General features: G+C 42.4%; 2 protein-coding genes across 12 annotated transcripts in view; one reads left to right on the plus strand and one right to left on the minus strand.

Annotated features, from left to right (window-relative positions):
- The window catches only part of NUP205 (nucleoporin 205), a 42322-nt gene extending 30418 nt beyond the window's left edge, over positions 1-11904 (minus strand). For 2 of the 3 annotated variants that reach the window (XM_075210409.1, XM_075210408.1), the window contains exons 1-7: positions 11602-11902; positions 5831-5973; positions 4470-4641; positions 2987-3131; positions 2207-2366; positions 1602-1830; positions 1342-1506 (exon numbers count right to left, since the gene is read on the minus strand). In XM_075210409.1, coding sequence (XP_075066510.1) covers positions 1342-1506; positions 1602-1830; positions 2207-2366; positions 2987-3131; positions 4470-4641; positions 5831-5973; positions 11602-11629 — 1042 coding nt within the window. In that variant the 5' untranslated portion in view covers positions 11630-11902. Of the gene's footprint in view, positions 1-1341; positions 1507-1601; positions 1831-2206; positions 2367-2986; positions 3132-4469; positions 4642-5830; positions 5974-11601 lie in introns of all 3 variants that reach the window. The other variant, XM_075210410.1, reaches the window with a different exon arrangement.
- Positions 11905-12355: 451 nt separating this feature from the next.
- Positions 12356-17747, plus strand: part of CNOT4 (CCR4-NOT transcription complex subunit 4) — a 58709-nt gene continuing 53317 nt past the window's right edge. For all 9 annotated transcript variants that reach the window (XM_075210413.1, XM_075210412.1, XM_075210416.1 and 6 more), the window contains exon 1: positions 12356-12594. The gene's annotated coding sequence lies outside the window, so the exon portion shown is untranslated. The remainder of the gene's footprint in view (positions 12595-17747) is intronic.

Raw genomic sequence — 17747 nt, forward strand, 5'->3', positions numbered from 1 at the left:
CAGCCCTGTCCTCACGAACACATCACTCATCTCCTGATATACTCTGTGCTGCTGGGGGACCCTGCTCCTTCCACTATATAACTCTCAGTCTGTGGCTCCCTGCTGCCTCCATTCCCTCCTCACTTCATGTCACTGCCCCTGTCACATGCAGCCCTGTCCTCACTAACACATCACTCATCTCCTGATATACTCTGTGCTGCTGGGGGACCCTACTCCTTCCACTATATAACTCTCAGTCTGTGGCTCCCTGCTGCCTCCATTCCCCTCCTCACTTCATGTCACTGTCCCTGTTACATGCAGCCCTCTCCTCACTAACACATCACTCATCTCCTGATATACTCTGTGCTGCTGGGGGACCCTACTCCTTCCACTATATAACTCTCAGCCTGTGGCTTCCTGCTATCTCCATTGCCCTCCTCACATCATGTCACTGCCCATCACTGTTACACATACAGCCCCATCCTCACTTACACAACAACATTAAAGGACAGGTCACTGACTCCCACTCATCTCCTGAAATATTACGTGCTGCTGTGAATATTTCAATGTTCTCATTGGCTACAGGTTAAACTGGGAATACACCGAAAAGAGGGAGATGAAGGCTAAATAAGGTCAGGAACTCAAACAGTTGTCGAACACACTAGTGTTTACTTAATACAGTGCACTAATGTACTGTAACTGATACCAACCAATCGGATGTTTGCTTCTGTGTGCAGATACAATAAGTCTATTGACAGATACACAAGACTGCCCTCAGATGTGCACCATTTAAATATCAATTTCAGTATCTTTCAAGGTATGGGAACAACCTGCATTGTTAGGAATAGTTGCCATTTAAAATTAGAAATATAACATGCATTAGAACAATGTTTCCCCAACCCCAGTTCTCAGGGACCCCTAACAGTGCAGGTTTTCCAGGTCACCAGTGAGGACCACCTGTGGATCTTTCAAAATGTGTCAGTTAGTAATGAATACACCTGTGCTCCAGCAAAGAGATATGGAAAACATGCACTGTTAAGGGTCCCTGAGGATTGGATTTGGCAAATGCTGTATTAGAGGGCATAAGCTCCATTTGATCACAGGCTACTTCTAACACCTTCCGATTTGATTGGCTCCTCAAAAATTGACAGATACATATATAACTATATATATTTCAGCATCGAGCAGCAGCTATCATATGTAAAACAATTTGCATTCTAAACTTACATTCTAAATGTAGGGTCACATTTTCCGAAAGTCATCAGAAAATTATTCTAGATTCTGCATTTATGTGTTTTGATTCCATTTTCTGCGATACAATAAAGCAACATACAAGTATGTCAGCCCATAATGGATTCATACCTGTGACTTCTGATAACTGAGATACACCCCTTAGGGCGAGCGCCCACGCCAGTCGCACTGTGGCCTGTAAACCTGCTAACTTCCATGGCTGGGGGTCCAGTAGTCGGAGATGGATGGCTGCGACGTACTGTCTCTCAGTGAGAAGAGGGGTCTGCTGCATTAGTTCTGGGATTTAGGAAGTGAGAGGATACAATTAGAAGTGGGTGGCGGGCTTATGTAATGCTATACTTAAAGTACCAGACTGCAATGAGTTTTCCTACCATCTCTGTCTTCTGTCCCATGCTCCAAAAACCCAACATCAAAGCAGTAGAGAACAGCCATAAGGAGGTACAGGTTAACGCTGTCCAATGTGCCATCGGCTTCCACGGTGACCTTTTCCAGGTATCCAATCAGAAGCAAGGTATTGTCTTTGTTCAGCGGGGACTGGCAGGCCCAGGAGAAGAGGCTTTCTGCAAGTGACTGCCGACATTCCTTTACGAGATCCGAAACCTGACAAATTAAAGCACTGTGAGTAGCTGCAATATGCTAAAATTATTAACTTATATCTGACAAAATTATATTTTGTTAAATGCTTGAAACTTGACAACCCTCACGGATGGCGAAACAGAACGAGATCCAGTTATAGAGTACTCAGGCCAAGTGGCTCGCTCTCTTACGGAACATATCAGTTGAAACTCTAAGTGCACCCACAGACCATTAATGGTCATGATCTGAGCAGACGCGCTTTGAGACCAAACATACGGTAATATTGGGCCAACTAATAGCTATTTTTGCCTATACTGCAGCCTGCGTGGCCAGCTTTAAGATAGTACATCATCCCTTTAAAAATCAACAATGACCCCATTTGGTTTTCCAGTTCTCTTGCCTCTTTGCGATGCTTCTCGTTGCCCAGTCCCCTCTCTTTCTGTAGCTTATCAAATTCATTGTTCACATCAATCTGAGAGACCAAGGTGAGGATTTTCTGTGTCAGTCCGCTCTCCATCAGAATGTCGGTGAACCTGGTCGTCATGGACACCACCTCTGGGCTGTGAACAACAAGAGATCACACTGAATGTGTAACTTGGAAGACAATTTTCCATGTCCCGGCTGTAAGAACATTTTCATTATGTGGCACAAGGAACGGATGGGAAAGTTGTCTTCTGATACAGATCTGGGGTCTCCAATTACCAATGAACAATATCCTTTATAGAGAGTGAAAGAATATCAGAAGTGAATCAAATAAAGGGTTTATAAGGGAAGAGAATGCCAACAATGGAACTGTACTAAATAGTGCAAGCTGACTTATTAACACCATCATATAAACTAGGTGCAATTCTACAACAATCAATCAAGAGAAGTGTGATAATAGCTTGGGGGCCTGGCCTATCGTCAACGTACGTGTAAGTCTGGAACGGTGCAAAAATAAGACTAAGAGCAGCCAAAGCTGGTGGCAGACACCTCCCTATGTCTACTCATAGACTGCACAGAGGGATAAGAGAAATCTGTGTCCAGAATATACATTCCCCAGTGCTAGGCACAATTAAGAACTGGGTATTTCTAAGGGGTATGTCCCATTAAGTTGTGCACAATTCTGAAGTCAGCGTCCCTTCAAAATAATCAGAATGTTACCATACAATACGTAGCAATAAAGTGAACTGATCGGTACCTTAGATCCATTGTAAACGTCTTTCCTCTTCGTGATTGGATGAGGGTACATAAGGAGTTGGCGATACATCTCTTGCCATCCCAGTATAACAGAACGGCGACCAGTCCTCGCGTCAGACCGGGAAAGTGTGGCTGCTGGTGTTCTCCTGAAACATAGATGGTTTACCAGTAAACACAAGATCCACTTACAGTCCATTCTCTCCTGTGGGTTCGCCATAGACACAGTGGTACAGCGGTTAGCACTGCTGCCTTACAGCGCTTGGGTCATGGCTTCAAGATCCCACAGGAAGTAGATAAGAACAGTTTGCTAAACATCTCTAGTAACACCACGGTAGAAGATGTGTGCTGAGAGGCCCCATCTGTGACGTGTTGATTGGTTGGAGCCCCAGCAGATGTGTACAGGTAAATCCTGTACCGCACTCTACCTAAAACTCCAGCTGCCTGGTCTCCAGGTACCTTCTTTTTAGTTGCCATGGTAACAACACAACAATAAACAGAACACATTTGTCGAAGTTGACATTATTCATAACTCCCTTCATGGAAAAGGCAGACTGCCACACAAAACTACTTCACAAGTTGAGTTCATGTTACCAAAGGACATTGAATTAAACGTTTGATTACAGGACATCTATAAAAATGAAGCTTTTAATGATACTACAGCTACAAAGACCTTGCTAAATTCTTAACGGAATCAGGACCTTAATTTGCATATTAAAATTAAGCAGGAGGGGCCTAACCTTACTTAATTTGCATACAAGGCCAAATCTATACTGTGCTAATAACCTTTAGGATTCAGTGCATCCCTACAAATAAACTTATTTACTTCTTACAATTACACAGATTTTTATAACCAAAAGGTCATGAACAAGAAGCATAATAGACAATGGGAGAGGAAGCGCAGGACAAATAATGTAGATGTTTTAAAAACAAAACACTGGACTAGTATGCAAAAGTAATGTTTACAGCTCTTTCAGGAAAAAGTGCAGGGAGGCAAAAGACCACTGGGGGCAGATAAAAACTTACCCTAACACTATCCCTAGATGTCAGAGTGGTCCTTGAAAAAGTCCGTTCAGCGGATGAAACGCGTAGGGTTATACCATTGCAATACTCCACCTCATCTTCTTTCTTTTTTTCTCAAACTGCAATCCATCCACTTCCGGTTTCCGGTCCACCATTGGAGTTTACAGCACATTGGAACCTACAGCCTGTCTTCACAAGTGGACCACTCTGACATCTAGGGATAGTGTTAGGGTAAGTTTTTATCTGCCCCCAGTGGTCTTTTGTCTCCCTGCACTTTTTCCTGAAAGAACTGTAAACATTAATTTTGCATACTAGTCCAGTGTTTTGTTTTTAAAACATCTACATTATTTGTCCTGCGCTTCCTCTCCTATTGTCTATTATACTACGTTTTTTAAGAAAGCAGCAACCTATTTCACTACCAAAGAAAGCGCTTACTACTGTGTTTATACATGAGCAAGAAGCACCTGCGAGAAGAAGTTCTACCGCAGCCACCTCTCCGATGTTGAACAGGTCACTGAGGATGAAGGCCTCTTTAATGAGCATCTCTGGGAGAAGCCGGGTCCCTTGCTGGCCTTTAATGGCGATCCCCTCTGTGCTGGCTTTCTGGATCTTTTCATGCTGTTGGGCACTCTTTGGCTGCAAAAACCATATAATAAAGAGATCATATAAAGAATCATATTCCTATCTCAGAAAATAGCGTTTCTTTTCTTTGAATCATTCATTATTACCAAATCAAACTGAGTGACAATGGGTTACGGGATCTTCGTTTCAGTAATCGGCGTAGTGAATAGTTCAGACTAATGACTGCGCCTTTGTACGCTTTACACCTATTTATGAATACACACTCTAGGTTTTCCCCAATCAATTCTTTTTTTTCTATGTGCTTCTACTACCCTAGCATCAAACTCTCAGACAGAAAATAACCCATAACCCAAACTCATTCGCACACACGAATGCCATTTAAAAAAAATTCTGCACTCAATGATGGCATGCATCTGACAGACAGAGACATTAGCCATTTACTTTCATTTAAGGTTAATTCTACCTTTAGATCCAACATAAAATAGTAATTCCCTCTAACTTGGAATGTGAGGGTTCCTCATCATCTGAAAGCCACTTTCCCTGCACTGTTTTGTCCGTGATGAAATTGGGGAGCACAATTTGGGAGCAGACTGCAGTAGAGTGTATGTCGGCTCCCACCTCCTGCCAATGTCATTACCCTGTTCCTCTCCGCTTGTTTTTATTTTTGGTCCCCACCAAACATATTCTGATTTTATAGACCAGCAGACCCCAAAAAACCACCATGGTGAGGGGGGCCGGGCCGGGACTGTGCTCTGCTGCGGCCTACTTGCAAATTGGACTCTAAGTTATCATCAGGCCCCCAGAAGTTGCAGATGAGAATCTGTCACCACTCAGGGAAGGGGAAGCAAGGGGGTGCGTGTTCTTTACATTTTGGAACTGAAGATGTAATCATTCTGTAATCTAACTTGCTCTGAACTAAATATCTAATATATGACTGTGCTATAGAACACTTGTCCTATTTTTAGCATGTTAGTCACATTTCTAGTGATAGTTACTGTCATTATAATGGATGTAAAGCTCCCCCCTTCCTTTACCATAGCTGCATTAGTAAAATAATAAAACATAAAAATAGTACAATATGTATTTCTACTATCTTATTCATCTTCAGTTGAATAGCAGAAGATCACTGCTTGGTGAGAAAACAGTGAGAACAACAGAGAGGAATTAATAGACCAACTGAAATATTAAACAAAAAAAAACAACAACAACATACAAGTGTCATTCTAAACTGACAAACACATACTGGATTTTTGAACAAGGAGATGAAATCAGGTTTATGCTTCTTTAACAATATGTCCAGTACATGGACGGCTTCTGGCTGTCTCTTCAACAATGCGGTTTCCACGGTCTGCCAGAGGTCTTTGTACGGACCCCAGAGACTGGCCCCTGAAACAGAAATAGATTACCAGCTCATTAGTATCATCTTTTGTTCACAACTAAAATTGGGTGGTGTTGCACAAATAAAAAAGACAAAGCAAAGCAAAGATACATTTAATAATAATACAGGAACATATGCTAAAGAAGAATGCGACACAATGATAGGAACAATCATGAAAATTGTAGCAAGAAGGAAACATTAAAGGTATTAACTCTAAGGGGGGTATTCAATTGTTAGCATTAACGGGAAAAAACGAGCGCTCAAAAAATATTACCGTTTATACGGTAATATTGCGCGTGAAAAGCGTTAATACGGTAGTTTACTCACGGAATCTTAGCTCGCCGCTGAAATTTCACGAGTAATTACAGTATTAACGCTAAGATTTTTTGAGCGCTTGTTTTTCCCCGTTAACGCTAACAATTGAATACCCCCATAAATGTGAAAGTAACAAAAAGCACCTTTGGGTGTTCAATAAAGCTACACTTTAAAAAAAAAAAAAAACATTTAAAAAAATTGCGGAGTGTTCTTCTAACCTAAACTACGATGTACAGTAACGTAATACTTCTACTAATGTAATGTGGAAGTTCCTGAACTCTACAGACTGTAACTTGCCAATACCGCAAAGACAATGAATAAAGTCATCACCATGGTTACATGCAATTTAAAAGTCATAACATAGAATTCTACACACCATATACAGCGCCCAATGGGAATAAAATTGGGTAATGTACAGAAAAGGGTTTACAACCTAACCTAAAGCAACCACTAAGTCTAAATTAGAAGGTTGTATGATGACACTTTTCTAAATCACACAATGAGTTATCATTATTATTATTATTGATTTGTAAGGCGCCACAGTGCTCATAACAGGACATACATAAACTAGGTAGACCAAATCAATGCAGATATGAAAACAAAGGGTATGGATGGCCCCACATTCTAATTAGAAGAGGGCACATCTGTAACAAGAGGTGCAAGTGTGGCTCAGAGTTGAGATTGGGACAGGAAAGAGTATGCGTAAGCGTGGGTAGGATTTCAAGGCCTGCTGGTGTTCCAAAAATTGCTTTGTTCGGCATTATACATTGTCTGTGACCATTAAAGACACCGGTAACATTGCGGCAAATGTACAAGAAGCAAACAAAATAAAAGACTTATGTTCTAACTGTATATTTCTTCAAATTTATCATACTGTATGTAAATAGGTACAGGTGATTTAAACAACAAACGTTTCTGAAACATATATTGCTAAACAGGTAGTTTATTTCTTGTTCCAAGTTGGTGATTTGAGATGTGGGGTGGACTGTCAAAGAAATATGACAGTGTGAAGCCAGAACATTCTGCATCATTTTCAGAGGAAGCACTTCTCATAATCCAAGTGAAGACAATATGATGCACTTCAAGCTATATAAATATTTGTATTCCGATTTAATCCCACTTTAACATATCTAAGTATAAAAAGGTTGACTCTGTACAAAACCTAAAATTCATAACCAATAATGGATGAAGATGTCTAATCAGTGTCAGACACAATGGTTATTTGTATACTTTAAATCAACAAAATAACATTGTTGCCATTCTCTATTGACGTTAATTATCAATGTAATTCCTACATGTTGTATTTGATACTTAGCAAAAACAAGTTTTATAAACACACAAATGTGATAATCCTATGTCAGTGTTATTAGTTATAGACTAAGACCACTAAGCACGGTGGCTCAGTGGTTAGCACTTCTGTCTCACAGCACTGGTGTCATGAGTTCGATTCCTGACTATGGCCGTATCTATGTGGAGTTTGTATGTTCTCCGTGTTTGCGTGGGTTTCCTCCGGGTGCTGAGTTTTCCTCTCACACTCCAAAAACATACTAGTAGGTTAATTGGCTGCTTTCAAAATTGACCCTAGAATTGTAGCATTTTCTCATTAACTATTGCGCTTCTGTATCTCAGATAATATAAACTTTATGACCCCAACTGTCAAAGGCCAATAGCCAAATTTCAGCATACAATACAGGGACTCAGCAGGGCAAAAACTGGCGGGACGAAACACGACAACTTCTGGTTGGCCGTACAGTATGGGGCTTGAACAAAGCCTAGAACCTCATTGTGTTGTGATGAAAAGATTTATGCTGATTCAATTGCAGCGCTTATTACAAATCCCCCCTTGTAAAGTCAATTGCAGGCAGTTTCTTCTATGTAAACAACTTTCAAATCAGATCATTCAAAAAGTGTTTTCATAACCCTCTCCCTGATGAACAGTAGGATCCTATCAGCTAGATCCTTAAGCTGGATACACACTACAGAAAATTACTGCAGAAACGATTTCTGTAGCGATTTTACTAACGACTGACAGCTGTAATGATCATGCCGTATAATGCGTACACGACTACACGATTTACCTTCAGATCTGTGATCTTCTTCTCTCATAACCATCTGCTGAAAAGGACGTAACTCTGTACAGTCTACATATATCTGCCTACACTGCTGGTTGTGAGTGAGCACACACTTCCACATTTTCCCAACATCGCTCCATCATTAATTGTGAGTTTTAGACAATTTATAAAATCAAACCAAACAATATGATGTGCTTAGGCAAGATAAGACATGATCGTGGGAGCGTACACACTGATGTGATATCGGACACAACAGTCATTTATTGTGATTGGAATGATAACTGCTGAATGAAAAACCTGTAGCATGTAACCACCTTTACTGTTTCCAAAATGCAGAGAACAGGACTTTCAATAACCCAAGCCTTCATGGTTTTGTTACATGGAAGTGTTAGGTGATCCAGGTGATATCAGGTGCCCTAGTTGGGCACAAAATTTGGAAGGTGGTACAGTGCAAAATGAAGTTGTTTACGCCAGTGTAAGAAATGCTAAGTCCACATCCATTTGGATCTTTGGGAAGTGTCCACTATTTATGTTTTGGATGAATAGAAGACATGTAGATATTTTTACTCTCTAATGTTTCCATATTGTCAACAATAAAATCCATTTGAACATAGACAAAGTAATCTTTGGCAATATAGAGACTATAAAAGGGGAATAAACCACGCCTAAATATTTTCAGATGTTTTAATGTAAAAGAGTGTAGGAATGTTTTGCTGATTTGCTCACTGCACATAGTCATATTTCTGTGGAAATCCAGCCCACATCCGTTTTCACAGATTTTAAAACAACAAAATAATTGGCTTATAAGCAGCAACTCATTCTGGATTTTTTTTTAGATCTTCTTTATCTCCTTATAAAATCACACAAAAAGCAGAACACTTTCATATTGAGACAGCTATATTTTTATTGTTCTCATCCTATACAACACAACACTTCCTGCTTTAATAAAAAGAAAATTGTTTCTACAAAAGCTGAAATTGTGGAACAGTAAGTTAGAAAAACAAATACTCATTTATGTATAGATGCTTTTCACAATGTACCTCAATGAATTGGGTTTAGTTTAACCTAGAAATTACTTTAATCTACTGGTGGGTACACACGTGCCAAGTAAATTGTAATATGATCATGTATATTGGCCAGGTCATGTTGGAAGGTGTAGCGTCCGAAGTCTGTAGAGTGTAATATACTTGTCTCCCAACTCTCATTGGTTCCCCACATTGACTCTATATCATGTTACATACATCTAAAAAAAACATTTCCCGCATTGACTATTGTAATTCCCTCCTTACTGGTCTTCCCAATATCACACTCGAACGCCTACAATCTATTTTGCACGCAGCAGCTAGATTGATGTTCCTTGCAAACCGTTCTTCCTCTGCTGAGCCACTCTGTCAGTCTCTACATTGGTTGCCTGTTTTTCAACGCACCCAGTTTGTGGAATTCCCTCCCTCCCCAATAAGACTTTCCTCAAGTCTTCAAGTGTTCTCTGAAAACCCACCTCTTCAGACAAGCTTATAATATTCCTCAACCACCATCTTAATCTCCCTAGGTTACCCTATTACCACCCTCTACACAGCTAACACAAGACAACAACCCTCTGACCAACATTGCTGTGTGACTGATCACACAGCCCACTCAATACTTTTTACCTTTGATTTCTAGCTGTACCAACATGCAATATGATGTAGCACTTACCCTTGTGTATCCAACTCCCATTGTCCCATAGATTGTAAACTGGGCACTATTACCTCGCTGTCTGTATGTATTATCCAGAATTGTTTTATTAATGTCTGTTCCCAATTGTAAAGCGTTACTGAAGTTGCTGGCGCTATATAAATAAATGTTGTTGATGATGATGATGAATTGTGTAATGTCTCCCTTGTTCTATCAGACTATCTCCTAGCCTGTATAGCTTCAAACGCATTGAAAACCCACCTGTTTAGAAAAGTCTACCAGTCCTCCACTTAATCATATCACCATACCTCACCCTCTTTCACCCTCCATCTCTCCCATTCTTGCACTCAGGACCCCTTAAAATGGCTCACCCCAATGTGTCAACCATTTGTCTGCCCTTTTCCATTTAGATTGTAAGCTCTAGTGAGCAGGGCCCTCTTTCCTCCTGTTCTCATTACCTATAACTTCAACGCATCATCTACACTGCGCACTCTGGCCATTGACTCCAATCCTCCATTATCTTCACACCTCTTTCAGTAGCTCTAAATCTGTTAGTTTCGCCCACTCTAATGGGCACATTTCAGCCTGCGCTGAATATACCCCTTGCACCCCAGTAGCTTTGTCGAGAGTTGTAGTGTTGTTTACTGTATTGTACAATTATACCATATACTGTCTTGTTGTTTTCCCTCTATACGGAGCTGTGGACCTCATGTAGCACCCTATAAATAATGGTTAATAAGAACAACAATAAAGATAATATTGTTCAGTAATAAGATCTATTTGGAAGGTGCAGTGTCCTAATTCTGTATAGAGTGTAATAGAATTGTATTATGATCATGTCCAGTGGTCAGATCATGTTGGGGGTGTAGTGTACTATGTCTATATAGAATGTAATACACTCATAATATGATCATGTCATGTTAAGGATGTAGTGCCCTATGTATATATTATTCAAATGTATTAAGATAAGATCATTTTTGAATAACTGGGATTTGTTGCTCAGGAAAAAAACAGAGACAGACATACATTTATAAAAAGAAAAAACATGCATTACAGGGTAAGACTTTAATGTCACTTCACAGTGCCATATACACAAGAAGATTCCCTGGAACTATACATTAGAGTAAGAACAATTGCATCTACTAAAAAGAAACATAAAACAGAAACCAAAAGAAGATAAACTGCAGTCAATACAGGAAAAGCTGGAACATGAATAAGAAACTAACTTCAGCCTCGTGAAAACGAGGGAGTAATCTTTAAAACCTTTCATGAAATAAGGGGGTAAAATATATATATATATATATATATAAAATGATGCAGCTACCCCCCAAATAAGAGACCTAACCCTGTAGAACAGAGGCTTTAAGATGTGAGGGTCCATATGAGGTGTCTGGTGGAGCTGCTGCATTGGGTCAGGACATAGTTCTGTGCACCATGTGTGCCCAGCACGTGTTGTGGCCCCTGACACAGGGACAGGGACAGAGCCCTGAGGTAACAATAACCCCTCACAGTGACGACCCCTGCACCCCAAACCCGCGCAGCCCAAGTCCGCAGCACACGAGTTCTTATTATTACCTGAATTTACCGCCAACGGCGCTGCCATCTTGGGACTGAACTTCCCAACCGGAACCCGCCGGGGCTGTCCACAGAGGTGCCTGAAAAACACCGCTCCCCAAACACTAATGCGATATCAAAACTGACTTCTAAATGCCTCGGCCGCGTCCCACTACACCCAGAACATCATATCTAAATAGATAAATACGTTATGAATCACTGGCAGCTATTTTCTCACCGACTACTAATTATATGACAGGACTGCAAGGGCTTTTGGGAGATGTAGTCCATGCTAATTCAAGTAACATACAACATGAGGGTCAGCGAACTACATTTCCCAGAAGCCACCACTAATGAGTGTTAGGGGGACATAGCTGACGCGGTCTTGTTTCAGGATTATCATCAGTTTTCCTACAGCTCAAAATATTCGAAAAATGATTTCTATGTGATCTGTGAAATGCTTGCCATGCCCCGCGCAAGGCTTATCGGGATATGTAGTCCAGGCCGTTTAGGAAGAGATTTGTCACACTAGGATATGAACTACATTTCCCAGCAGCTTTTTTTTAACCACCGTGGTTTCATTCTCTGTGAAAATATAGTTAAATCTTTGTGATTTTTGGATAAAATACTGTTAACTGAATTGAATTGTAATAAAAATGGCACTTCAGAAAGCCGGCTGCTGGTTGAAACTACGTCTCCCGTCATGCTCCGCGCCGCAAATTCGGCCTCGTTCTTCCTCCTAGAAGCTAGGCGCATGCGCATAGCGCCACTCCCCCTCCCTCCCAGCTGCCAGAACTGAATCCCCCCCCCCAATGTAAGATGGTGGCCGTCTGGTGGTGAATATCCACGGGACAGGAGCAGACAGGCCCCGCATCTCTCTCCGAGCAATAACAGCCAGGCCGGGGACACGCGGATTACCCCCAGTAACTGCCAGAGAGGAGGAGCTGCCGCCCCCTACCGCCCGTCACTCCCAGCACACTGAGCGGCCAGGCCGGCGCAGGAGGCGGTGCGAGGGTAAGAGCGGGGGGGAGTGATCCCGTCACAGGCCGCACACTCTGCCGTTATGTCCGGGCCTGGGAGCGGCCTACACACCCCTCCCTGCCCGCTGATGTGTATAGTGCTTATCCCGGGCCTCACCCTGTTCTAACACAGCCTCCAGCTCTCCACATGTCATAGCCCGGCCTCTCAGAGCCTCCAGTACCCCCTCATGTCATACCCCTGCCTACCCTCCAGTACCCCCATGTCATACCGCTGCCTACCCTCCAGTGCTCCCATGTCATACCCCTGCCTATCCTCCATTACCCCATGTCATACCCCTGCCTATCCTCCATTACCCCCATGTCATACCCCTGCCTATCCTCCATTACCCCCATGTCATACCCCTGCCTATCCTCCAGTACCCCATGTCATACCCCTGCCTATCCTCCAGTGCCCCCATGTCATACCCCTGCCTACCCTCCAGTACCCCATGTCATACCCCTGCCTATCCTCCAGTACCCCATGTCATACCCCTGCCTATCCTCCATTACCCCCATGTCATACCCCTGCCTATCCTCCAGTACCCCCATGTCATACCCCTGCCTATCCTCCAGTACCCCCATGTCATACCCCTGCCTACCCTCCAGTACCCCCATGTCATACCCCTGCCTACCCTCCAGTACCCCCATGTCATACCCCTGCCTACCCTCCAGTACCCCCATGTCATACCCCTGCCTACCCTCCAGTACCCCCATGTCATACCCCTGCCTACCCTCCAGTACCCCCATGTCATACCCCTGCCTACCCTCCAGTACCCCCATGTCATACCCCTGCCTACCCTCCAGTACCCCCATGTCATACCCCTGCCTATCCTCCATTACCCCCATGTCATACCCCTGCCTCCCCCCATGTCATAGCCTGGCCTCACACAGCGTCCAGTACTCCCATGTCATAGCCCGGCCTCACACACAGCCTCCTTTACCCCCCATGTCATACCCCTGCCTACCCCCATGGTATACTCCTTCCTCACACAGCCTCCAGCACCCCCCATGTCATACCCCTGCCTACCCTCCAGTACCCCCATGTCAAAGCCCAGCCTCACAATCAGCCTCCAGTACCCCCCATGTCATACCCCTGCCTTACCCTCCAGTACCCCCATGTTATACCCTGCCTCACACAGCCTCCAGCACCCCCATGTCATACCCCTGCCTACCCTCCAGTACCCCCCATGTCATACCCCTGCCTCACACAGCATCTAGTACCCCCCATGTCATACCCCAGCCTCACACACAGGCTCCAGTACACCCCATGTCATAACTGTTTCCCATACAGCCTTCAGTATCCCCACATGTAATATCCCAATCTTACACACAGCCTTCAGTACCCCCATGTCATACCCCGGCCTCACAGCCTTCAGTGCCCCCATATGTAATATCCTAGTCTTACACAGAACCTCCAGCTCTCCCCATGTCATACCCCTGCCTCGCACACAGCCTCCAGTACACCCCAAGTTGACCAGTAACCCTACATGTCATACCCTGGTCTTACACACTGCCTCCAGTACCACTACATGTCATACTCCAGCCTTGCACAGCCTCCAGTACTCCTCATGTCATAGCTGTCTCCCACACAGCCTTCAGTACCCCCACGTTATACCCCGGCCTCTCACAGCCTTCAGTATCCCCCCATGTCACACCCAGGGATCACAATCAGCCTCCAGTACCCCTACATGTCGTACCCTGGTCCCACACAGCCTCCAGTACCCCCAAGTATAATATCCCAGTCTCAGCCTCTAGTTCCTCTACATGTCATACCCCTGTCTCAGACACAGCCTCCAGTGGTCCTCCTAAAGTATTTAACCTGCTCTAACACAGCCTCCAGTCTATCCATATGGCATACCCTGCTCAAACACAACATATCAAATCCTGCTCTTCTAAACAGCTTCAAATCCTCCAAAAGACAATACCCTGTTCTTACAGCCTCCAGTCCCTTCACTTGTCCTATTCTCTCACACACATCATCTACTTGTTATAGCCAACTGAAACACATACTCCAGTCCCAACTGTGGCATTGCTCTTCTCTAGTACACAGACTTCATTGGCTTCAATCTTACCACAGCACCCCCCCCCCCCCCCCTCATCTTACTGTCTTCAGTCCCCCATCTCAGGATCTCGCACACAACCTCTTGCCCCCCCTTCACACACATTCATTTGCCACTCGAACCTTACAATTTTACACACATCCAGTTCCTTTAGCTTCAGTGGGAAGAAAAGTAATCATATCAATTTGGGAAGGAGGGATGTGCACTGTACTCTTCCAAAATTGGAAGATAAAACATCTACCACTTACAGAGGGGCTTGGGACCGTCAACACTAACTAAGCCCACATGACACAAACTAACTGCATATGTAATGTGTCGTTACTCCTCTCTGTCAAATTATGCTAAATTCTCTGCATAAGTGCAGACTCATGAATAGCCTGTGCATCTGAATGCTGTAGAAATGTTATAACTTAATTTATTCTTTGTATATTTACATCTGTTCAAGGACACAGTCAAGTGCTTGCCTTTAGTCATTAAAAGTAAACTTTGTGTACATTGCAGCCAGTTTGCAAATACAATGTTTGCAAAAGTTAAAATAGTTGAGGTGATATTTAAACAGTTTGCAGTATGGTTATGGTATACTGAAGAGCTTACAATCTATATTTACAGCGTGCAGTCCTCCAATGCATCTGTTTTTCAAGTGTAGACTTGTATACAACTTTGTATTACATTTGCACTTGAATAAAGTTGTATTTTGAAAGGCAGTAATTGCATAAAATAAAGTATAATTTATTATCCCTACATATTTAAGTTAGTCGTCTTGCTATAAACAAAAACCTTGACATTTTTGTTTGATACACAGTAAAGAATGGAGGGATGAGAGCATCTCTTTGTAAAGTTACGGAAATGTTTTGTTTAGTTTTCACTTTGCTTGAACTGTAATACAGACACTGCATTTCCATTCATATTACATGATCTGCCACAATTCTTTCTGGATAACATAACAGCTATGATTAAATTTAGACCGCAAGAGTGAGAGGTGACGTAATTAACACTTTATCATGTTCTTCCTTTGTGTAAATCTTCAAGATGATTTTGTAATTAGTAAGGTTTTTGTCCGTGGCTATAATCTAACACCTGTTACTTTTTGAAGTATATGAAATTGGTGTGAAATCAGTAAGGTTGACATGTTCTCTAAACCAGGCTAATTGAGCAAATGCAGCCTTTTGGAAAATGTGGGTTTTAAAGTGTTTCCTAACATCTGTCCAGTTGCAGATTATAGGAGTAATTTTTGCATGAATTTTAAACCGTTTTAACTTAGTCCCCACTAGAGCGTTAATACGGACTTTTCCCTCCTTGCATCGTCTATTTTTGGGAGGTACACGGTGACACATTATTGCAGACGTGCTGCTTTCCAATCATAGCCCTCAGCCACCTCCTTTCTGATTCCTGTGCCACTGGTAGACGATGACAGCTCAGGGATGTGCCTGTAAACAAGGAATCTTGGTGTGATGTTCGTGTACACTTCCCACATGAGCAGTAATAGCAGCCATAGCCTGATGGGTTTCCTTCTGTACTGCTTCCGCTTAGCACATCGAAGTTACTTTAGGTAACTGATGTAATGAGTGTCTGTGATGTGTACATTGTGACTTCATTTGACCTTTGTCTTATCTAGCGGTATTGCAGAAGCAGGTTATACTTGCTGTGGTTATTCCCAGTGTCACATGGGTACTTTAAAATCCTTGTTTAAAGCGCATTGTATAATCACTCTGTATTGTAATCATTCGTAGGAGTAAACGGGGATGTCACACAAACCCTTTAATGTAAACACTCCAGTTGGAATCCATTATATTTGAGCAGACCCTGTCACAGACGGCATTTTAAACGCTGCTTGTAATAGCGCTGCGTTTTTCCACTTGCGATCGAAACCCAATAAGAAATTAGACGTTGGCGCCTCTGGTCCTGGGGAAAGCATTGGCGTGAAAAGCGATTGTCCGTCCTTATGCTGGCTCTAGTAACAGAAAACAATATATGTACTTTGTGTGATCAATGCTAGAGATTTTCTCTGATGCTTTTTTTCTTTTTGTGATGTGTGAACCGGTTTCTGGTACTAGAATTTTTCTGTAAATGAACTTGTATTGGGAACTTGTTGTCAGCCATCACCTGTTTCTGTAGTCTGTTTTGTCCAGTTGTTTGTGTGTATCTGACATTTTTTTTTTTTTTTTCAATAAGTATTTTTCAAGATGGTTTATATTGCAAAGATTGTGGCCTGTGTATTGGTTGGATTTACTGCCACTCTATTCTTGTAAAAAACGTTCCCATAAAAGTGGATGTAAATGTTTCTTTGTCAGGGACTGTGTATTTCAAAGCATATTTGAATGCATTACTAATTCAGGTTTGCCGTACAATATTAAGGCAAAAATATCTTCCATGGAAAGGAATGTGTATTGAATACAACAGACACCTAACAGTCGCATTATCTTTTGCTGGACTGCACGGTGCCTCGATTTGTTTGCATTTATACCTCACAGCACTGGAATCATGAGTTAGATTCCCAACCAGGACCTTATCAGTGTGGAGTTTGTATGTTCTCCCCGTCTTTGTGCGGGTTTCCTCCAGGTGCTCCGGTTTCCTCCCACCCTCCACAAACATACTAGTAGGCTGCTGTCAACATTAACCTTAGTCTGTGTGTCTTTCTGTGCATGTGTATAAGCTCCAGTGGGGCAGGGACTGATGTGAATGAGATATATTCTCTGTACAGGGCTGTGGAATTAGTGGCGCTGTATAAATATAGTGGTGATGATGAATGTATGAGTGCATCCCATGGCTATTGGATACCGGTTTCTGGTACTAGAATTCTTCTGTCTGCCATCTCTTGTTTGTTTAGTCTATTTTTTTTACAGTTGTTTGTGCATCTGACTTTATTTTTTTGCTATGGGTACTTGACCAGGTGGTTCTACAGCAAAAATTGAGGCCTGTTTTTTGGTTGGTTGGATTAATTTGTACTCTATTCTAAAAACCACTGCCATAAAGTGGCTGTAAATTTTTCTTACAAGTTCATTTACAGGAAAATTCCAGTACTAGAATTCAACATCCAGTGACCACATCTTGAAAACGGTAGGGAGCTTCTTTATGAATGACATTTCCT

Source organism: Mixophyes fleayi, chromosome 4 (genome assembly GCF_038048845.1).
Source record: "Mixophyes fleayi isolate aMixFle1 chromosome 4, aMixFle1.hap1, whole genome shotgun sequence".
NCBI lineage: Eukaryota > Metazoa > Chordata > Amphibia > Anura > Limnodynastidae > Mixophyes > Mixophyes fleayi.